The sequence below is a fragment of the Gekko japonicus genome, unplaced genomic scaffold (assembly GCF_001447785.1).
Source record: "Gekko japonicus isolate JY-2015 unplaced genomic scaffold, Gekko_japonicus_V1.1 scaffold878, whole genome shotgun sequence".
In the NCBI taxonomy this organism is placed as follows: Eukaryota; Metazoa; Chordata; class Lepidosauria; order Squamata; family Gekkonidae; genus Gekko; species Gekko japonicus.
The window spans coordinates 176,641-199,244 of NW_015160237.1; the positions used below are offsets into that span (position 1 = coordinate 176,641).

The window sequence follows — 22,604 nt, forward strand, 5'->3', positions numbered from 1 at the left end:
TGTGGATGGCTGAAAAGAGGGCATCAGGGCTGAGACCAAGGCTCCCTCTCAGCAGCGGAGTCTTGTGAACAAAAATTCTGCTTTGTGAGCTCCTGGCATTAAAGTTGTGAGTGAGCAATTTGGCTCCTGCATCAATTAGCTTGCTCTGGAGCCCTCATTCCTGAGCTATGACCAAAATGTGTGAGCCGGAGGCTAAAAAACGGTGAGCTAGCTCACATTCACTCAGCTTAGAGGGAACGCTGGCTGAGCCCTTCCCCTGAGGTTGCCTCCTGGCCCTGGGATTCGGAGGCTTCGTCCCTCTGCATGTGGAGGTTCCCTGGAACCACCATGACTAGTAGCCATTATCCTCCATGAATCTATCCATGCCCCTTTAAAAGCTGTGCATTTCTGTGGCCATCACTGCCTCCTCTGGCAGGGAATCCCACATTTTAATCACTCGCTGTATGATGAAGTATTTCCCCTTGTCCGTCCTGACCCTGCTGCCCGTCAGCTTCGTTGGATGCCCTCGAGCTCTAGCCTTTCGGGAGAGGGAGAAAAAGTTCTCCTTGTCAACTCTTTCCACCACCACACCATGCCTAATTTTACAAGCGTCTGTCATGTCCCCCCCCCCTTCAGTCATCTCTTTTCTAAACTGAACATAGAATCATAAGAACATAAGAGACGCCAATGTTGGATCAGGCCAAAGGCCCATCCAGTCCAACACTCTGTGTCACACAGGGGCCAGAAATACCAGGGGCCCTCAGGAGGTCCAGCAGTGGGGCCAGGACACTAGAAGCACTCCCACTGTTGACCCCCCCCCAAGCACCAAGAACACAGAGCATCACTTGCCCCAAACATAAGAACATAAGAGAAGCCGATGTTGGATCAGGCCAAAGGCCCATCCAGTCCAACACTCTGGGTCACACAGTGGCCAAAAACACCAGGTGCCATCAGGAGGTCTAGCAGTGGGGTCAGGACACTAGAAGCCCTCCCACTGTTGACCCTCCCCCAAGCACCAAGAACACAGAGTATCACTTGCCCCAGACATAAGAACATAAGAGAAGCGAGTGTTGGATCAGGCCAATGGCCCATCCAGTCCAACACTCTGTGTCACACAGGGGCCAGAAATACCAGGTGCCCTCAGGAGGTCAGGACACTAAAAGCCCTCCCACTGTTGACCCCCCCCCCCAAGCACCAAGAACACAGAGCATCACTTGCCCCAGACATAAGAACATAAGAGAAGCTAGTGTTGGATCAGGCCAAAGGCCCATCCCGTCCAACACTCTGTGTCACACAGTGGCCAGAAATACCAGTGCCATCAGGAGGTCCACCAGTGGGGCCAGGACATTAGAAGCCCTCCCACACTTGACCCCCCCAAGCACCAAGAAGACAGAGCATCCCTTGCCCAAGAGTCCCTATCTATACCTTGTGGCGAATAGCCACTGATAGACCTCTGCTCCATATGCTTATCTAATTCCCTTTTGAAGCTGTCCATGCTTGTAGCCGCCACCACCTCCTGTGGCAGTGAATTCCAAGTGTTAATCACTCTTTGGGTGAAGAAGGACTTCCTTTTATCCGTTCTAACCCGACCGCTCAGCAGTTTCACGGAGTGCCCACATGGAGTTCTTGTACTGTGAGAAAGGGAGAAAAGTACTACTTTCTCGACCTGCTCTATACCATGCATAATCTTATAAACCTCAATCATGTCACCCCTCAGCCGTCGTTTCTCCAAGCTAAAGAGCCCCAAGCGGTTTAACCTTTCCTCATAGGGAAAGTGTTCCAACCCTTTTATAGAATGTGAGAGTCGGAAGGTACCTAGCAGGTCATCTAGTCCAACCCCCTGCGGCACTCTGCAGGAGCATAGCCGGGAGGTCGCCCTACATACCTATGACATCCCTGAAAGAGGGTCGCCCAGCCTCCACATGAAAGCGTCCAGCGAAGGAGCCTCCTCCACCTCCTCCTGAGGCTGACTGTTCCACGGCTCAGCCACTCTGACCGTCGGGAGGTTCCTCCTGAGATTCAGTCCCAGGCTCTTCAGCCCTTCCTCTGAGGGGGCTGCCCTCCCCTGGTCTTCGCAGAGAGCGTGGAGGAGAGGGCCTCTGAGCCGTTCCCTGGGCTCCAGTGGGGCTCTCACACCACCCCAAAACTGCCTGCCTGGCCTGCCTGCCTGCGTGTGTGTGGGTCTGTGTGGCCCCACAGGGTCATTGTTGGGGAGGAGGGCAGGGGTCCGGCGAAGGCGTGGCCAGAGTGGCCTCCCACTGCCGGAGCCAACGTCCGAATGCCGGGAGGCTCCCAGCCCAGAGGGCTCCTGTGGCAGAGGCGGAGGCCAGGCGGTGGGTGGCTGCTGGTGCCTCTGGGCTAGAGGCAGCCCCCCCTCCTCACAGCTGCCCCAGCCAAGAGCCAGAGGACCTGGTGCTCCTCCGCCCCACCCCATCCCCGGGAGTCTTCCAAGAGCACCCTGAGCCTGGCGGGGTGGGATGACGTGTGGGGAGGGGGCCGTGGCCAGGGAAGGCCGCTGCTGGTGTCCCATCCCCCCCCCAGAGGTCGGGAAGCCCCTCCTGCACCACGCTGGGCTCTGCTCTGGCTTCAGGGTCCAGCGGAAGGGAAGGCTGGCTCCCCGGGGGCATCAGCAGGGAGAGGTCTCCCAGCCCCAGGCTCTGCCCTCACGCCACGCTGCACCTGCCTTGGGGGAGCTCGGAGCTTTGCTGGCTGCTTTCCGGTGCCACACCAGACACTTTGGGCTCAAGAAGCAAGCAGGGGCCATGCCAGCAGCCGCCGGCAAAAGATTTTACTCCCGTGGAGGAGGAGAGGCACACGGCCCCTTGCAATGGCGCTGGGGCCGGCTGGGGGGAAGCGCCCCCCCACCCCGTCCAGAGCCTCTGTCCTCCTGGCCCATGCAGCAGCCTCTCTCCGGGCAGGTGACAGAGCCTGTTCGGGCGACAAGGGAGGAGGGAGGGAGCCGCTGCAGAGCCCTGCTACCTTCTCGCTTCCTCATACTTGCAAAAAAACATCGTCTCTGGCAGCTGACTCACCCCGCCAGGTGAGGCAGCAAGCAGGTCTATGACTAACGCAGCAGCCCGGAAGGCTTGGGGGCGGTGGGGAGGGGAGGGCTGGTGCCCTTTGCGGCGATGAAATTGGGAGCTGGGGGGGGGGGGGCCCCTGTTGAGCTTGTCAGCCCCGGTTCCTCGCCACACGATTAAATGCAACCAGAGAACGGTGGTAGGGAATGCACACAACCGACCGTTGGAGTCTGGCAGCAACAGAGAGATCGACAAGATTGGGGGAGGGGGTGCGCTTTCGAGAGAGTCCGCCCTCCCATCGCCAGGAGCCGTCTGAAGGGCTAGGGGTGGGTGTTATACAGACTTGCACCGGGATACCTTGGGGGGGGGGCTCTTTTCCACCTTCCGGTTTTGGCTTGGAAAGTCTCCACCCGGGAGGGAAGGCGGCCTGGTCTAGCCTCCGAAGCGAAGCAAGGGGAGTGCTTGGAAGGGCAGCCACCGAGGAAGGCTCTGCAGAGGAAGGCCGTGGCCGACCACCTCGGCTTAACCACTGGCCTGGAAGGCCCCTGGCTGCTCTTTGCCTTGAGCCGCCTGTGACTTGAGGGCGCTTTACACACATATTCGTGCTGACATGCGCGCACACACACACAAGTATCTCTCCTTTTCTCTATGCAACTCTGTCTCCCCTGGGCCTAGAGGAAGACAATCCCAAGCAGAGACACTGTTTGGGTGCAAATTGTGCCATTTTCTGCTTTTTAGTCTGGGCAGAATGGCCACCTTCAGTTCTGCTTCTGCAGGCCACAGGCTCAGTGGGCACGAGGTTCCTGCTCAGCCCCCCCCCCCCCCGGGACTTCTGCAGGCCACAGGCTCAGTGGGCACGAGGCTCCTGCTCCCCCCCCCCCCCCCGGTGTCTAGGAGACCCTCAGGCACCGTCTCCCCCGTGTCCTCAAGTCTCTGTCTGGTGCCAGGCAGGCCCGTAGCTAACGCGGGGCCCACAGGGCCCAGCCTCCTCGCATTTCTTCTGGGCCACCGCCCTCCCGGGCTGGGCTGCTTTTCCCTTCCGTCTGCTTCCCTCCCGGCTTCTCGAGGTCCGGATCAGCTCAGCGGCAGAGCGGATCGGCCTCACTCCTCCCAGCACCTTAAGCGACGCATTTGCTTTGGGACTTGTTGATTTATAAAGCGGCAGAACGAGAAGCGTGACCGGTTGCCCCTCTCCTGGTTTAGGAAGGTGTGGAAGGGCGCCCCCCCCCCCACAAGCCCACCTCAAACACATGTGGTGCGGCCTGGCTATAGGGGACGTTGCTTGGAAATGAGACCTAGGGCGATTCTGCATCTAACGTTCCCTCCGCATTTTCTCAACGGGGCAGCAGTCAGCAGCAACAGCAGCAGACCTGGCAAGGGGTGGGGGTGGGGGTCTGGGGAGCCGCCCCCTGTCTGTCCATGTCAGTGCACCCCGAGAGGGAAGGAGGCGGGGACGCTCAGCAGAGCGCTCGCTGGTGGTCAGTCGCCCAGGGAAGTGGAGGGAGAGTGCCCCGTCGTGCCCGCAAGACCCGAGGGAGGGTTCATCTGCGGTGCGAGGGCTGTCCCTGCTGTTGGCGGCGGTGCTCTCCTCCCCGCTCTGTTGCAGCCAGTTCCACCCATTAAATCAAAGTGAATTGGCTGGTGGCCCCCTCCCCAAAAGCCTCCTTCGCTAGGGGGCTGGTGCTGGGAGGCCTCACGGCGTGTGTGGCGTGTGCTCAGGCTCCGGGCTGGTTCTGCCTCCCATCCTTTCATGCTCACAACAGACCTGTCGTGAAGGAGGTTGGGCTGAGGCGGCGTCATGGGCCGTGAGCTTTGTGGCAGTGGCGGCGTTCGCACCCAGGCCTCTCCAGACCCGGCTGTTGAGCTGATGGGCCATCCCGTCCCCAGCTGGGGTCTTTCCCCTGCTCTCTCCGGCCCTCCTCCCCGCCGCTTGAAGTGTGCCGATGCAGATTCTGTACCGAATGACACGCCTTTCTGCTCCTGTGTATGTGTGTGTGTGTGGGGGGGGGGGATTTTGACCGTGCCAAGTGCCGGGGCTGCTCCCTCCCTCCCTCCCTCTGCAGGAATGGGGAATCCTCCTCTCCCCCCCCCCCCCCCCGCGGGCGCCCCCCAGCCCCCCCCCCCCAGCGGGCCGCATCGCTTTGCAGCAAGGAGGGTCTGCCTATCTCTTGTATTCTCATCCTGCAAGGGCCAAGAAGGGGGGGGGGAGGCCAGGCTGAGAGAAAGTGACTGTCCCAAGGGCATGGGGGGCATCCGTGTTCAGCCTGGCCTCCCCCCCCCCCGCACGATTTGGACCCTCACTGGGGCCCTCTGCCACCTCTCCCCCCCCTTCTTGGAAGCCAGCCGTTGTGGGAAGGGAGACATACGCCCCTGCAGCCTGCCTGGGAGCAAGGGAGACCCAGGGTAATTAGGGACTCATTAGCGCGATACTGTTTCGGAAGGCACCTTCCTTACCTCTGGCTTGGTGTTTTAGCAGCCAGCCTGTGAGACAGCAAGTTCCTCACCACCCACGTGTTAATATTGATATTACTACTATGTAGAGCTTTGGGGAGACCTGCTGTTGGGGGGGAGCACTAAAACCACGCAGTGGGCGACGTACCGGGCGGAGCGTGTGTGTGTGTGTGGGAGTGACCTGGAAGAAGGGGGGGGGATTGGGCAGGGTGTGGGGCATGAGGCCTAGCCCTTAGTCCCTCCGAGGACTGGAGTGCTGAGAGGCCGTTTTTGGCCCGGGGTGTGTGTGGGCCCTCCCTTGGTGGAGATCCGCTGCTTCTGGAGGGGGTGGGCCCCCAGACCGTCTGCCTGCAGACTGGTGCTGGTTTCTTCTCTCGGATGGCGAGGAGGAGGGAGGGAGGCCCCGAGAACTGTCCTCCCCAAGCCGTGCAGGTTCAGCCTGAAGCCCTTCCCGGAAGCTGAGGCTCTTTTCTGGCAGTTGATCACCCGGGCCCGGCGAAGAGGAGTACGAGGTATGGATCTTCTGGGACACGGACTGCCGCCTTTGGACTGGGAAGGGAAGGGAGTTTGCGGGTGGAGGAGCCCCGCACCCAGTGTGCAAAACTGTATCTTCCCTGTTGTAATAAACAGTCACTTTGCTCAAGCCAAGGTCTGTACAGGCGTGGGAGGGGGGCTCTAAGGAAGGAGGCCCTACGCCTTGAACCTGCCCTTATTTCTAACGCCCGGGTTACATTTGCGGGGGCTCGTCCAGGACAGCTGCATTATTTCTACAGTGTGAATTGTGAGTGAGGAGCCCTTGGGCTGCATTTTCCACACTCCTTGGATGATACACGGCATATATTGTACTCCGAGACGTGGCCATCCGAAGGCTGGAAGGGTGCTGCAAAGGTCTGGATATTGATCCTCAGAAAGCTGTTTTGGTAACTCTGATTGCTGAAGGACGTGACGTTGGGACGGTAGAAGAGAGGCGTGCTCGGTTGAAGCTTTGGGTCAATGCAAAGTGCGAGGGCTACTCTTTGGGCATGAAGATGATGCTTATGCTGCATTAACTGAGTTACACATAACCTGCAGGGACAGTTACAGATACCTGCAAGTATTCCAAGTAAGTTTGGGGAATGGGTGTTTGTCAGTCACAGCACCCAAAATGTGGAGTTTTTTTAACCCCCCCCCCCAAAAAAAACCCCACCTTTCAGTGCTTTTAGAAAAAGGGGGCAAGACTATTTTACAAGCCCCAGTTTCCACTGCAGCCACTTTGGATGACAATATTTCTTGCACAGAAATGGTAAAAGCTATGGGAGACGTTTTTGGGAAAGCCGTGCAGGTTCAGCCTGAAGCCCTTCCCTTCCTGGAAGCTGAGGCTCTTTTCTGGCCGTCGAGCACCCGGGCCCGGCGAAGAGGAGTACGAGGCATATGGATCCAGCATGTCAGAACAGTGATGCAGGACTGGCAAGTGCCTGAGGCTGGGAAAAGGAGGGGACCAACTGAGCGTCCGAGGGGGCCTGCCTGCAGTGGGTGTCACCTGCAGCCTGAGGGCCAGGGACCCCCAGGTTAGCACACATGGGTGTGGAGGTGCTTTGGAACACACCTTTGGTAATATGGAAGGTGCTGAAGGTCTTCTTTATGGGCTCTGAATGGCCATGCAGAGGGAAGGAGAGAGAGACAGTCTTCCTTCCTATTTGCAGAGGCTGGAGAAAATCCGGAAGAAAGGAATTCGGAAAGGTGGACTGACCCACAGGCAGAGGGGCCCAGCGAGAGCACGTGCTAAAGAGGACCGTATGCAATGAACTACGTCTCGTGAGGGTCCGCCGGAGGAGAGAGCAGCGAGAGAATCGACCCGCTTTCAGCCAGCTAACGAAAGACGCCCGAGAGGAGGAAGCGAAGGAGATGGCTTAAGAGGCCTTCAGAAAACAGGCTCAAAGAACCACCAAATCAAGGGCCAGATTTGAAAGAGGCACTGCGCCTGGTAGGAGTCAAGACGTCTAGGAGCACCCCCATCTCAGCCTCAGGGTGACCCCCAACCCGAAAAGTCCAACCGTACCCCGATCCGTCCAGCTACCACCCCATTTTGAATCATTCGTTTCTGGGAAAGGTCGCTGAGAGAGCGGCGAGGCAAGGCAGAGATGTTCCACCAAACATACTGTTGAGGCCGCCAGTGGTTTTAACATTAATGGGTTAACATCAATGGTCTAATGGTCAACCGTTGACAACAGACGTTTAGTTCACCAGCTGCTTTAACCCCCAGTGCTGTTGCTGCCAGACCTGTTAGCAGCGTTCAAGACGGTCGACCATCAGCCACTGATCCACCACCTTGCCAACACTGGAGTCCTGGGGCATGGCTTGCCTCCTTCCTTCAGGGTCGGGGACACAGGGTGGCGTTAGGGGAACGGCTATCCCGAAGGCACCCACTGATCATTGGAGTGCCCCAAGGGGTGCTGCTCTCCCTGATGTTATTCAACGTCTATATGCGCCCCCTTGCCCAGATTGCCCGGAGGCACAGGCTGGGATATCACCAGTATGCGGATGACACCCGGCTCTATCTGTTGTTGGGGGGCCAGTCTGACTCTGAACCGGAAGATCTGGACCTGGTGCTACAAGCCGTGGCTGGATGGCTTAGACTGAGCCAATTGAAATTAAATCCAGTGAAGGCGGAGGTCCTGTGCCTAGGCCGGGGAGGGCCGAGGGTAGGGATCCCACTCCCAACCTTCAGTGGGGCGCCGTTGGTGCCAGCGCTGGAGGTTAGGAGTTTGGGAGTGCTCTTGGATGCCTCCTTAACGATGGAGGCCCAGGTAGCAGCCACTGCCAGGTCGGCTTTTTATCATCTTCAGCTGATTAGGCAGTTGGTTCCCTTCCTCGAACGCAATGACTTGGCAACAGTGATCCATGCGATGGTCACCTTGAGATTAGACTACTGTAATGCTCTCTACATGGGTCTGCCCTTGACCCAAATCCGGAAGCTGCAGCTGGTGCAGAATGCAGCGGCCAGGCTGTTGATGGGACTCCCCATGCGGGAGCACACCCAGCCTGTGCTGAAAGCACTGCACTGGCTGCTGATACCAAATTCGCTTCAAGGTGCTGGTTCTTGCCTTTAAAGCCCTTTGTTTGAAGTATTCTTATTTGTGGTCAGGGGCCTACAAACCTGAAGGACTGCCATTCCCCACATGTTCCCCAGAGAGCACTGCGTTCAGGGTCCCAACACCGATTGACCCTCCCAGGACCCAAAGATGCCAGGCTGGCGATAACCAGGGCCAGGGTCTTTTCAGTGGCATCTCCGCGCTGGTGGAATGAGCTCCCAGAAGACATCAGGGCCCTGTGGGACCTTTTACAGTTCTGCAGGGCCTGCAAGACAGAGCTCTTCCACCAGGCCTTTAATCAAGGAGCTGCATCTAATAACGGAATTGTGATAAGGCCTTGTTCCCCTTGAAGGACCACCAGCCGCCTGTGCCTGCCAGCAGATACAGATTAAGATGAACGGAAGACGGAGTAAGATGAGCGGAACATCAACACAGACTGTATCCCACTCTGTCTATTCCATCATGATATGTTTCCACCATCGATATGCAATACCACTGCTGTTAGTACCATTGTCACTAGCCCTTTATCATGTTTATGATTGCTTATGATTGTTTTATAATTGCAGTTTTAGGTCTTTTAACTTTTATGTAAGCTGCCATGAGCCTGCTTTGGCAGGGAGGGCGGGCGGGGTATAAATCGGATAAATAAATAAATAGTAAAGTAAATCGGAGGTTAGAATTGCATTACAGCGCAATGTGGGCACTGGGTATTTTTAGAATTGTATTTTTAGACAATTTATGAATCAGTTGTACACGGCCTGAGCCTGCTTCCGGGGAGGGTGGAATGAGAACCCAATGCAATAAACAAATAAATAAATTTGTTGGGTGCCCTGACCAGAAAACCAGACGGAGCCAGCACCTAGCCTTCCTGGTGTTGCTGACAATGCCACCCGCAAAGATCCCACAGGATTTACACCCGTCTTTTGATGTCTGGAAGAGAGCCTAGTCTTTTGGAGTATCTGGAGACAGTGAGGATAGAGGGACTTACCTCCGGCATGTGGAGATGAGGCAGCAACGACAGGGAGCATGTTGGATTGCCTTGGCCGCAGCCCAGAAAAATCCTGATTGTAACAAACGTTGATATAATGCTAGAGTACGTGTGCATGAACTTTTGCCTGGAGATCATCGGGTATTGCTTCGGAATCTAGGTATCCCTGGGAAGCAGAAGTTGGCCGACAGATGGGAAGCAAAACCTTACCTTGTGGAGGAGAAACTGGGGATGCTACCTGTCTCCAGAGTAAAGCTTGGCGGTGGAGTCAGGTCTATAAAAACGTTTCAAAGGAACCATCTGCTCCCAGTTGGACAGCTGGCTAGCGTGCCTGAGACAAGACTGTTGGGGTGATGGCATAGTAGAGAAAGCCACCACGACATGTCGTCTACAACCCCGTTTGTGGAAACCTAAGAGTCCACGTAACCTAACTGAAAACACGTGACACAGAGGCTGAGGATGGTGCCTGGGACTTCTGCACGGCAGAGAGTGATACTCCAGGAGATGTGTCCGCTCGTGCCCTGCGAAAAGGCACCAGGAAGCCAAGAACCCCGCCTGCCCAATGCTGAAGCTGAGCCCTTGGTGCCACAAGCAGTACAGTGGAATTCAGCAGCAACTGATAATGGAACCGCTGCTACAAACCACCCTCCAACCAGCGTAAATGTCGAAGAAGGAGGCGCATACGGGCAGAACAGCCCTGCATCCAGCAGTGAAACGCACGATGGAAGCCCCTTCTCTTCACTGACCCAAAAGCCCGGCCTTAAATATGGCCTCCTTAGTCCTGCAGTAGTAATGGGGGAGGGGCTGGCAGACCGGCTTGGGGGGGGGGGGGGGGGGATGGCTGCAGCCTCTTCCAATGAGGCTTGTCAACTTTTGTGCATAGAATCATAGAAGGTTGGAAGGGACCTTGCAGGTCATCTAGTCCAACCCCCTGCGCTCTGCAGGAGCATAGCCGAAAAATAGCCCTACAACATACCGGGAAGATGGTCATCCAGCCTCCGCTTGAAAACATCCAGCGAAGGAGCATCCACCCCCTCCCGAGGCAGATAGTTCCACTGCTCAACCACTCTGACAGTGAGGGAGTTTCTCTTGATATTTAGCCGGTATCGACTCCCTTGTAATTTCCACCCATTTGATCCAGTCTCACCATCCAGAGCAAGAGAGAATAGATCCGCTCCATCTTCTACACGACAGCCCTTCAGGTATCTGAAGACTGCAATCCTGTCGCCTCTAAGCCTTCTCTTTCCCAGGCTAAACAGACCCAACCCATTGTGCAGAGGTTCTGAGTGTCGATGGTCAGGGCTTGTGTGGCAGAGATTAGGGTGGACAGATATAGGGCCGTGTGTGTGTGTGTGTGTGTGTGTGTGTGTGTGTGTGTGTGTGTGTATAGAGTCTCTTAAAGACACAGTTGACTGGGCTTTCAAGGCAAGAGGTATCCTGGCCCGTTCTGGTCAGGGCGCTCTGATGGGGGGGGGGGGCTGCAGTGTCAACCCCAGAGGTCTCTTGATGACGTCAACACAAGACCTCCCACCCAAACTGTAAAATGGGGGGGGGGCAGGAGAGAAGGGCCGCAAAAACCAGGTGGTGGTCTTCCAGAAAGGTTCTAGCCGCTGGTCCCTGCAGGGGCGGTTCTTGCTGCCCCCGGCCTGCCCCCTGCCCGGGAGAGGCCAGCCCCAGCTGCCAGCATGTGAATGGGTCCCTTTGCTGCTGCTGCTGCTGGTGGTGGTGTGTCCCTGAGAGGGCTTGAATGAAGCAGTCACTGGGAAAGGTTGTTCTCCTAGTTGGGCGTCATGGCAACCCTAGGCTGGGCTCCAGAGCGGGTCTGTGGGTGGGGAAGGAGGGCCGGTGGGGGGGGGCACATTCAGCCCTTTTAAAGGCTTCCGGGCAAAGGAGAGCAGGTCCCTGGGGGGTCACAGACTGACAGCCTGGCAGCTCTTGAAGGGTTTCCCTGATGGGCACGAGGGACAGGAGGCTTCTCCTTGGGACCGGCGGGGCAGGGAGCCCCAGCCGGAGGCTCCCGTCTCCTTCCTCCGTGGCTGCCCCACTGCCGAGAGCGTGGGGGCTCCACTCCCCATCTCCCCCAGCCAGCCCCCCTGTGGCACCAAACGCCCTGCCCGTCTCCACCCCATCTGGGCAGAGGTGCCACCTGCTCCTCTCGGCCTGTGCTGCTCGCCTCCCTCCAGGGCTCGGGAGGCGCCGTTCTCCTCACGCCGAGAAGGGCCTCTGCCAGACGCGCGCTCTCCGGAGAGTGGCGCCAGGGTGCCCGTGTTGCCTCGTGGCTAAACCCGATATTGTATTTTACTGCTTTATACTATGTGTTTTTACTGTTATAATCTTGGCACATTGTGCCCTTGTTAGCCACCCTGAGCCTTCGGGGTAGGGCGGGATATAAATCCAAGGATAAATAAATAAAATAAATAAATACAAGGCTGTGTCATAGGTATGCATGTTACTAATCCACTCAGGTCACTTAGCCCTATTTAGATGACCCCGCCCTCCAGGATCAAACCCCTGGAGGGCTACGGAGGGGGAGGGAGGGCGCTGCTTAGAATGGCAGGATTTGCTCCCGAGGAGTCCTGCTGCTTGGGGGTGTGGCCCCTCACTGTGGCACAAGCGGAGGAGCACGAGGGAGGCAGCTTGCCCCCACCTCCAGCAGCCCTCAGGAAACAGCGGGGGGGGGGGCCTGCACGCGGTGGATCCGTAGTAGGGAGACTCTGAGTGGAAAGGGGGGGGAGCCAGCTGGGGCTCCGAGGGCCTTTCTCCTGCCCTTCTTCCGAGGGCTCCTCGCAGAGCACGCGTGGCTCCTCCTCTCCTGAACTGCAGGCTAGGCAAGGGGGGGGGAGGAGCAAGGGCCCAGGACAAGGTCCTCCAGCAAGCCTCCTTGGCAGAGCGAGGATCCGAACCTGGGCCTGACTCTCTAACCGCTCCGCCGTGCTGGAGCTCGGGGCCAGGGGGAACAGACTTCCCTTTGCCCTCCTTTGCGGGTCACAACAACCCTGTGGACAGCTGCTCTGAGGTGCACGCCAGACACACACACACACACACACACACCCCCCAGGCAGGAGATCTGGCGCACTGTCTCCCAGGAGGGGGAATGTGACGGCTGCCCTCTGCCCCAGCAAGCCCCTCGCCTTGCACAGCTGGCTGCAGCCCGGCTAGGGTCCCTCCTCCCCTGAAGCCCTGCTCCCTCGTGGAGGTGCCTCATCCCTGTGGGCCCTCTCCCAAGGTCCCGCTGTGGGTGCCTCCTCTGCCTTCTGCCACCCAAGAAAGAGCCAGTGGCACGCCCTCCCCAGGGACACACCTCGGTCCCCCCCCCTTCCGTTGCCCCCTTCAGCCGGTGGGTGAGCTCTCCTTCCTGCCCTGCGCTTTAAGAGCCGGGATGTCGGTTTCGAATGAGTCTCAGGATTGTGTTAAAACGTCCTGCTCCTCATTGTTAGCCACCTCAGTGGGGGCGCTTGGGCAGAGAGGCAGAGCCTGGATTCTGCATACCTCTGAGCCCCCAAGCAGATGGCTGATGGCTCCCCATCCCCTTCATCCGCTCTCACGCGCCACGACCCGCCTTCCATCGGTCTCCCTGCACCATTCAGGCCACCAGCCTACCTGGGGACAGTTCCACAAGTCAAACCAAATGCAAAGCGGACCTGAACCTGGACCGGCCCAGAGGAAGTCTTTCCTCATAGGGCAGGGCCCGTGGCTCGGTGGCAGGGTATCCGCCCCCCGGCATGCGGAAGGCGGCCCCCACCACAATTCCCGGCAGCAGCTCCTGCTCTGAGGAGGCCAGACTTGCCTGGAGAGGCTCCCCAGGTCCCCGTGACCACCCCCCTCCTCTCTGACCAGGCCTTGGGGTCCATCCAGCGTGGACACAGGCGAAGGGCTCCTCCCTCCCGTGAGATCCCCCCCCCCCCCGGTGAGGAGGCCCTCTGCTCCTCCAAGCCAGGGGACGGGGCAGGCTGGTTCTGCGTTCTAGCCAGCTGCTGCGCTTTGGCCTGCTTCAGCGGAGCACTTTCGTGGTTGTTCCCGTGCATGTTTTATACCAGGAAACACCCATTTAAAAAGCAGCATCTGCACGGAATAAACACGAGGAGCCCAGTGTGGCCAGGGAAGGGGGGGAGTCTTAAGCAAAGCATGCTGGCGGCGGCGGAGGGGGGGGAGAGTTAGCCATGGAAGTGAGCAGAGGGAGACCTGGTGGAGTTTGGGGTCCCGCAACCCCACACGGGAGGTCCCTGGCCCCGAGCGCGGGGTGCTCCCAGTACCTTAGGCCAGGCTCCGAATGTGCCTGCAAGCCTGGCAGAAACAGACCGGGAGGGTTCTCATCCGGGTGGAGGAGACGAGGCCCAAGAGAAAGGTGGTGAGAGGCAGAGCCGCCCTCCATGGCCTCAGGAATAGCCACGCCCTTGGCCTTCTGGCGCGGCATCCCTTGCCCCTTCCCTGGCCTCTGCAGGGTGGCATCCGTGACATCCCACGCGCAAGAGCAACACGGGACTCCCCTCCCGCTCTCCACGGGTCAAGTCCCCTTCCTGCCTGGTCTCCGGCTGTTTTTTAAAGCCACACACAACGTGAGCACACGGGATAAATGGCCACCCATGATGGCGGTGGCGGACAAGGAGCCTAGACAGCTTTGAATGAAAGAATTCATCCGAGGGGCTGTCTCTCCGTGGCTCCCTCCGTCCTTGGAATGGGCCCTCCATTTTTGACAGCAGCATCCCTCTGGTAGCGGGGGGGTCAAGCTCCCAGGCCACCTAGTGACCTCCTCTTGGAGAGCCCTCGAGGGTCCAGGCATCCGGGCCTCAGGAAGCTGACGAACGGTCATTGGGGCATGGGTGTGGTGCGGGTGTTTGGACCCTTGGTGCAGTGGGAGCGGGCAGTGCCAGGGCAGCGGGTGGTCGAGGGAGGGGCCTTCGCCTGTGCACGTGGCCGGGGGGGGGGACCTGCACACAGCCGCGTCCTGGGGAGCCGGTCTGCGGCGCCTTCTGTTCTGAAAGGGCTGGAGGTGGGGTGGTCATTTCTCTGCTTTTATTGCCTGAATGTCGATTGGGTTTCTTTTATGTACTCGTGACATTTACACCCCGCCTTTCTCCCCTAGTGGAGACCAACAGCGTTTTTCACGGTTCGCTCTGTTTTATCCTCTCAACAACCCTGTGAGGCAGGTCATCCTGACTGGCCCAAGGTCGCTCAGCAAGGTTCCATGGTAGAGGCAGGATTTGAACCTGGGCCCTCCAGGTCCAAGTCCAGCACTCTGATCCCTACACCCCTCTGGCAGTCTAGATTTGCCCCTCGTTTGTTTTGCTGTGCCGGTAATGCGGATCGTAATGACAATTTCTGGTAGTCCTGTGGACGTCTTCATTCAATCCGTTATTCCCCCCCCCAAAACGGGGACCCAAAGAAGCTCACGTTGTTCTCTGCTACTCTCTTTTATACTCACAACAACCTTGTGAGGGAGGTGAGGCTGAGGGAATGTGACTGGCTCAAGGTCACCCAGCGAGCTTCCCTGGCAGGTGTAGGGATTCGAACCTGGGTCTCCCAGATACTACTCCGACACTCTTAATGGCTGCACACACACACACCCCGGCTCTGCATAGCTCTTTGCATTGCAAACTGCTTGGAGGACTTGGCTATGGGCCCCTGTGGAAAAAACTAAGGCCAGTCAAAGTGAGCGTTTGGGGGGGGGAGAGGAGAGGAGAGGCCCGCCTCTGTGCCAGCTGCTCTCTTGGCAGCCCCTGCTCTGCCACGGGGGGGGGGGGGACGGCCTGTGCACAGCCTAGGAGGCCTGCCATGCCTTGCTGTGGAGTTCCTATCTCCTGCTGCTCCAGTGGCCTTTGCTCCTTGGGACGTGGTAGGCTGTCCACATGGCACAGCGGCTGGGCTGGGGGGCCCTGCCCTCCGGGCCTTCTCTTCTGAGTTCCCTAGGCCTCCGGCGGCCTCCAGGCCCAGCGGGGGGCCCTCCTTGCCCAAGCACTGCTGGCTGTCCCCTTCCCAAAGGCAGGAGAGGGGCGCGTGTGCCTCCGCCTCCCCCCTTTCCCTCCTCCATACCCACAACTGTCTGCATCATTAACTTTGGTGTTTTAACATGAAGGCAGCAGAGAGCGGATGAAGAGAGCCAGTTTGGTGTCGTGGTTAAGTGTGCGGACTCTAATCTGGGAGAACCGGGTTTGATTCCCCACTCCTCCACTTGCACCTGCTGATGTGACCTTGGGTCAGTCACAGGCTCTGGCACAGCTGTCCTTGAAAAAGAGCAGTTTGTGTCAGAGTTCTCTCAGCCCCACCCACCTCGCAGGGTGTCTGTTGTGGGGAGGGGAAGGAAAAGGAGTTTGTAAGCTGCCCTGAGACTCCAAGTGAAGGGCAGGGTATAAATCCAATCTCTTCTTCTTCTCTTCTAAAAGTCAAGCATTTCGATCCCAGGTCATGCCATCCTTGCCTGGTCCTTTTCTCCAGCCTCGCCTCTTCCAGGGGATGAGGGAGTCTTGGGGTCGAGAGTGGGACTGCCCAGGTGCGGGGGGGGCACAGGGCACACAGAGACCCCCCGTGAAAACCTCGACAGAAGCCTTGTCTCCAGAGAGAGCCAGGCCAAGTAGAAGGGCTCTGTGGCTGGGCCAGAAAGACCCCTGGAGGCTGAGAGTGGGTCAGTTCATCTACCCCCCCCTCCCATAAGCCAGGTCTCGGGGGCTTTTGAAAGGAAAATGGGGGAGGGTTGGTGGGTGCCTTCAGTACTGCCGGAGAGCCAGCCTTGGGTAGTTCTGGCCCCAGGGAGAGGCCCTTGGAATTTTGCATTGCAGGCAGAAGCACAGAAAAAGTCATAAGAACGTAAGAGAAGCCAAATGTCGGGTCAGGCGAATGGCCCCTCCAGTCCAACACTCTGTGTCACACGGTGGCCAAAAACACCAGGGGCCCTCAGGAGGTCCAGCAGCGGGGCCAGGACACTAGAAGCCCTCCCACTGTTGCCCCCTCCCCAAGCACCAAGAAGACAGAGCATCCTTTGCCCCAGACATAAGAACATAAGAGAGAAGCCAATGTTGGATCAGGCCAAAGGCCCATCCAGTCCAATACTCTGTGTCACACAGTGGCCAAAAACACCAGGTGCCCTCAGGAAGTCTGGCAGTGGGGCCAGGACACTAGAAGCCCTCCCACTGTCCGTCCCCCCCCCCCCAAGCACCAAGAATACAGAGCAGCCCTTGCCCCAAACATAAGAACATAAGAGAGAAGCCGATGTTGGATCAGGCCAGTGGCCCCTCCAGTCCAACACTCTGTGTCACACAGTGGCCAAAAATACCAGGTGCCCTCAGGAGGTCCAGCAGTGGGGCCAAGACACTAGGAGCCCTCCCACTGTTGCCCCCCCAAGCACCAAGAAGACAGAGCATCCCCTGCCCCAGACATAAGAACATAGGAGAAGCCAATGTTGGATCAGGCCAATTGCCCATCCAGTCCAACCCTCTGTGTCTCACACTGGCCAAAAACACCAGGGGCCATCAGGAGGTCCCCCAGTGGGGCCAGGACACTAGAAGCCCTCCCACTGTTGGCGCCCCCCCCCCCAAGCACCAAGAACACAGAGCATCACTTGCCCCAGACTGAGAGTTCCTATCTGTACCTGGTGGCTCATAGGGGCCACGGATGGACCTCTGCTGCATAGTCAGTGGGGCAGGTGGCTGCCTCCCTTCCTGGGGGGCTGGATTTCTAAATGCAGGAACACCCTCCTCCCCTTCCGGGGACAGCCAGCTCAGCTCCCCCCCCCCCCCCCCCCCCCCCCCCCTCTGGGCCTGGAGGAAGGGGGATCGGGGTGGGCTTGGGTGGGAGTTTTGCTGCCCCGGCCAGGGCCACGGCCCACCCTCCTCCTGGCTAAGAGTGGCCGCCTACCTCCCCACAGCCACTGCCTCTGGAGCAGCTCCTTCCTTCCTTCCTTGCTCGCCCCACCCCCCTTAACGGCAAATTAATATTTTAGGCAGGGAAACCCGTAAATCACGGCTTAGCTGTCGATCTTCCGCCTCCGGTTTCCACAGCGCCCCACCGCCATCAGCCCCGGGGCGGAGCGGAGCAGACCAGGCCTCCGTGGTGGTGGGCCTGCATTGGAAGCACGGAGGAGGGGGGGCCCAGGCTGTCCAGAGGAGTGGGCCCCGGGCCCACACACACCCCTCCCCCTATTTCCCCTTACTGGGTGTCAGATGTTTCGCCTGGGTTGACCAAGGGGTACCCCTGGGTTGGCCTAAGCACCTCCACACACACACAGGCCAGCTTTAGGACCAGAGTCAGACCACGCCCTGGGCCTTTGAGCCACTTGGAGGAGAGAGCCTGCTGCCTGGGGTGGGGTGGGGTGGACACCCTCTGCTCGCGGGGCTCTCAAGCCTCCTCAGGGCTGCCGTGATGGAGGTGGGCTGGTGCTCCAACAGCCGGGGCAGTTACAGTCCACCCAGGGAAATGGGCACCAGTCAGGGGCTGGCTCGGCTTTTCTCGGGCTGGTTCAGACAGGCCAGTCGTGCCTGCCTCCTGGGGGTGGAGGGGTGCCCCCATGAAAGCGCCTCCAAGCACCCCTACACACACAACACAACAGTGCACACACAGTTCCCAAACAGCCAGCTGGGACCAAGCCCGATAGTTTGCAGAGGCTGCAAAGAGCACCTGCCCCCTCCTGCATCGCAAACAAGCAATCCCGGAGTCTCCAGTTTTAATGGCTCAGCAAGCAAGCCAGGGGAGGGAGGGGGGCAGAGATGCTTTGGATTTGGGGTTCTGCCCCAGGGTGCCCTGGGAGGAGGGGTACAAGGTAGGCAGGGGGCTGTGTGTGTGTGTGTCCCCAGCCGCCGCCGCACTAACAACAGACTGGACTCTTGTGGCTTATTCTACTGCTCGAAATTGCTTTCTTTTAATCCAAGGAAAGGTGATTCTGCTATTTAAAAAAACACGTCAGATGTTTCTTGGAAATGAGCCCCCCCCCCCTTTGAGCTTCAGCAGAGGGCCCCCCCCCCCGTCAGTGTTCCCAAACCCTCTGGACGGGCTGGGGGCTTCATTCTCCCTGCTTCCCCCCCCAAAAAAAATCTTGGCATTCAGTGTAACCCCAGAGGGACATTGCGTTATTACAAATTTTAACAATATTTATTAAAATACAAAAATACACTTGTCTCAGAGTTACAGTCAGATTATTCTGGCTTTTGGATTTACTGCCTCCCCCCCCCCCTTTTGGGTCGCCATCCTTTTGGCCAGATCTCCAGCTCGAAAAAGCCGAAATGAGCAACCAAAGCCACGAGTGGTGTTCCGGCCGACCAAGAAGCCGCAGGAAATGCCCCAGCGCCCCCTCCCCTCCCCCCGCTCCATTCCCGGTGCCACCTGGCATGCAGAGGGAGGATGCCCCCCTGTTCTCCCCTGGCCTCTGAGGGGGGAGGGACCCCTCGTGGCCCATTGTCCTGCCCCCCTGCTTGGGAGACCTGAGGCCCACATCCCCTGCTCTCCTCCACCCCCACAGTCAGGAAAGAAAGAACACAAAAGCACAAAATCGTTTTGTGGTTCTACAATCATCGGTCAGACCGCCGGACCAGCACACGAGCCCTCAGCGCCCGGAGGAGGCGGCCGTGGCTGCTCCCTGCCCGCCTGCCCCCCCTCCAGTGTCCTTGCTCTGCCCGTGCAGCTCTGCGCACAGAGGGTTAAACGGAACCGCAGGAATGTGCTGCAAAAGGGAGCCGCCGGCGGGGGGCTGGCTGGCTGGCCGGCCTGCAAAGGAGCTCTGCCTTTTGTAGGGGGCGGTGGGAAGGGGGCCGCATGTTGTCCAGCAAGGCCAGCCCCCCCCCCCCCGGCCCTGGCACATGGTCAGCCACACAGCCACGCTGGGAGAAGGTGGCGCAGATGCGTGCTGGTTTGGCGTGGTGTTGGTGTGTGTGCGCGTGAGAGTGTGTTTGCCGCTTAAGACGTTTCCCTTCTTGCTCTCTCCCGCGCGCTCTCTCTCTCTCTTTTAAAAATGGACTTTTATTGCATTTGTAACATTTTGGCACAGTACAAACCCTTGGTGCGCATTTCTGCAAATAAGATAACTCTGTAAATACGGGGAGCCTGTTCCCCCGTGGGCTTTCGGGAAGAGAGTCTCTATAGAAACGAATTTGTTTTTACTGCATTCTAAGTAACACCGTCTAAAAAGGACAGACCCCACCCCTCCCCTCCTCACCAGTCCCTGATCTTGCAGCATTTTCTTTCTTTCTTTTTTTTGCATTTGAACAGGTCACATTCCAGTGAGTGTCACTGTCAATTTGCCTCATTTTAGGAGTGATGCTGGCGTGGGATTGCTTCCTCCTTTTCAATAGCACTTAAACATGTTAGAAAATAGGGAATTTTTTGTACACTTTAAATGTCATTTGCTTCTCTTCTCTCAGCCCATAGACTTAATATATAAGCATATACAAGAAAAATTCTGCCCCCCCCACCCGCCCCCACCTCTCTGTACAAAAGTTGATGTCGGTTTTCTGTGTTGTGCATTCTATTGCATTTTGTTTAATAACCAGGGGGGGGGGAGTCATATCTGCGTCTCCTGCACTTTCTCCTTGGGGTGGGTCTGAATTATATAAGGTTCGGCAATAGTCGTGACCGTGGGGTGCAGCGAGTTCCCCAGGCAGTTTTCGGTCCAGTGGGCCCCGTGGGACGCTTTGTAAGTATTGTAGTTAATGTGGTCATGAATAGCCGGCAGTACAACTGCCCCCTCACCTGAGCCGCCACCTGCCGCCGTTCCCGAAGGGGTGGTCGGAGCCGCCGCCGAGGCTGGAATGTCTTCGTCCACTTGGATAATCTCCACAGTCCGGGCGGCGGTCACGGTGCTCCGCTGCTGGTGCCTCTTGCGAAGTTTGTAAAAGACGATCAACATGGCCGCCGCCAGCAGCGTCACAGCCACAAAGCAGCCAATGATGATCTTGGTGGTCTTCATCACCTCGTCCAGGCTGGTCTGCATCTTGTCGTTGCCGTCGGGGGCTTGGGGGTCCTGCCGGGGAGGCTTGGTGGTCTGGATGAGGACGGTGGTGGAGGCCGGCTGGTACCCCGTGGACGTGGTGGGCACCGGCTTGGTGAACTTGGGGAAGAGGTCCTCCGGCGACGTCTCTGTGGTTTCCACCGTGACGGTGGTGAAGAAGCTGTAGTTGGAGGTGTTGAGCTCGGCTGTGCTCACGTTGAGGTAGGCCGAGGCGTTGGAATTCCCCGCCACGTTGGTGACCATGCAAGTGTACACCCCTGTGTCGGTGAGGAGAACCTGGGAGAAGTTCAGTGTGCCGTCGTTGAGGACGGAGATCCGCGGGTGGTTGGACGCGTGGCTCAGCACGGTCCCGTTGGGCAGCAGCCACCGGACGGACGACATGGAAGGCGTGCGGCACTTAAGCTCGGCCACCCTCCCCTCGGAGATGTTGAGGTCCCGGGGGGCGTCCATGATGAAGGGGGCCGAGCACTGGAAAGCAGTCTGGTCCACCTCCACCAGGAACTTGCCCCGCAGGTGGAGGGGTGCGTGGCAGCGGCCACAGCAGGTGGAGTTGGTGGGGATGTACTCCCGCAGCCACCACGAGAGCCACAGAATGTCACAGTCGCAGCTCCAGGGGTTGTGGTGGAGGTGCAGCTCCACCAGGTACCTCAGCGGGGCAAAGAGGTCGTGGGGCAGGGAGGTGAGGTTGTTGTGGGCCAGGTTGAGCTCCACCAGAGCCGTGAGGTCATCGAAGGCGTTGCGCTCGATCAGGCTGACCTGGGAGCTCATGATCCACAGCTTCTTGAGGGACTTGAGGCCGTGGAAGGCGCCCGGCTTGATGGCGGGGAAGTGGTTGCCGGACATCTCCAGCTCCTCCAGGCCCACCAAGGGCGTCAGGTTGGGCATGTCCCGGATGTTGCACATCCCGAGGTTCAGGTACTTGAGGTTGTAGAGGCCCTCGAAGGCCCCCTCGGAGATGTACTTGAGCTTCTTGAGCTCCCCCAGGTCGAGGCGCATGAGGGAGGGGACGCGGTTGAAGGCGTAGGAGGAGATGCTCTCGATGGGGTTGTTGCGGAGCCAGAGCTCGCGCAGCTTGGACAGGTACTCGAAGGCCCCGCTGGGGACGACGGTCAGCCAGTTGTCGAAGAGCTCGAGGGTGTTGAGGCTGGCCAGGCCGTTGAAGGCGCCCACCTCGACCTGGCGGATGGCGTTGCGGCCCAGCTGCAGGACCTCCAGGTGGTGCAGGTGGCGGAAGGTGTCGGCCTGGATGCGCTGGATGCCGTTCTCCATCAGGTTGAGGTGGCGGGTGTGCGAGGGGATGCCCTGGGGCACCTCGGAGAGGCCGCGCCGCGTGCACACCACCTTGCTGAACTGGTTACTGCAGGAGCAGACGGAGGGGCAGCTCTGGGGCCCGGCCAGGGCGGCCGCCGCCGCCCACCCCACCAGCCACGTTTGCACCACGAGGTAGACGACGGCCAGCGGCGGCAGCGGCGGGGGGGGGGGGGTGCATTGTTCTTCCCTTGCTCAGTCTTTGCCGGGTCAGTCCCGGACTGAATTCATCTCTTCCTCTGTCGGCAGGTCGCTGGAAAACCCCACCCCACCCTACACTCCCAAGATGGGGCGCAGGTGAGGAGGACGGGGGCTCCCTCCAGAGGGAAAGGGGGTGGGTTGCGGGGGCCTCTCGCCCGCTGTGTGTCCTCAGTTTCCCCCCTGACTTCTGAAATGACAACGGCTGCCGGAGGCTGAACTGGCAAGCCCAAAGCCTGCGGCGGTCAGAGTCCATGCTTATTTACTTATTTAATTATTTAATTAATTAATTAGATGTATATCCCGCCCTCCCTGCATAGCAGGCTCACGGTTAGGGTTAGGGTAAACAGTATGCAGTATACAAAAATTAAAACAGTTAAAACGCCAATAAAATACAACAACACAAGAACGTAAGAGAGAAGCCCATGTTGGATCAGGCCAGTGGCCCCTCCAGTCCAACACTCTGTGTCACACGGTGGCCAGAAATACCAGGGGCCACCAGGAGGTCCAGCAAGCAGTGGGGCCCGGACTCCAGAAGCCCTCCCGCTCTTGCCCCCCAAGCACCACGAATACAGAGCCTCACTGCCCCAGATAGAGTGTGCCATCTCTACCTTGTGGCTAATAGCCACTCATGGCCCTTTGCTCCAGATGTTCCCCCA

At 58.5% G+C, this 22,604-nt stretch overlaps 2 protein-coding genes across 2 annotated transcripts in view; one reads left to right on the forward strand and one right to left on the reverse strand.

Moving 5' to 3' along the window:
• Positions 1-22,604, forward strand: part of SND1 (staphylococcal nuclease and tudor domain containing 1) — a 192,397-nt gene that overhangs the window by 136,737 nt on the left and 33,056 nt on the right. The window lies entirely within an intron of this gene.
• The window catches only part of LRRC4 (leucine rich repeat containing 4), a 17,673-nt gene continuing 15,061 nt past the window's right edge, over positions 19,993-22,604 (reverse strand). Inside the window, exon 4 of the mRNA XM_015412967.1 lies at positions 19,993-21,937. Coding sequence (XP_015268453.1) covers positions 19,993-21,937 — 1,945 coding nt within the window. The remainder of the gene's footprint in view (positions 21,938-22,604) is intronic.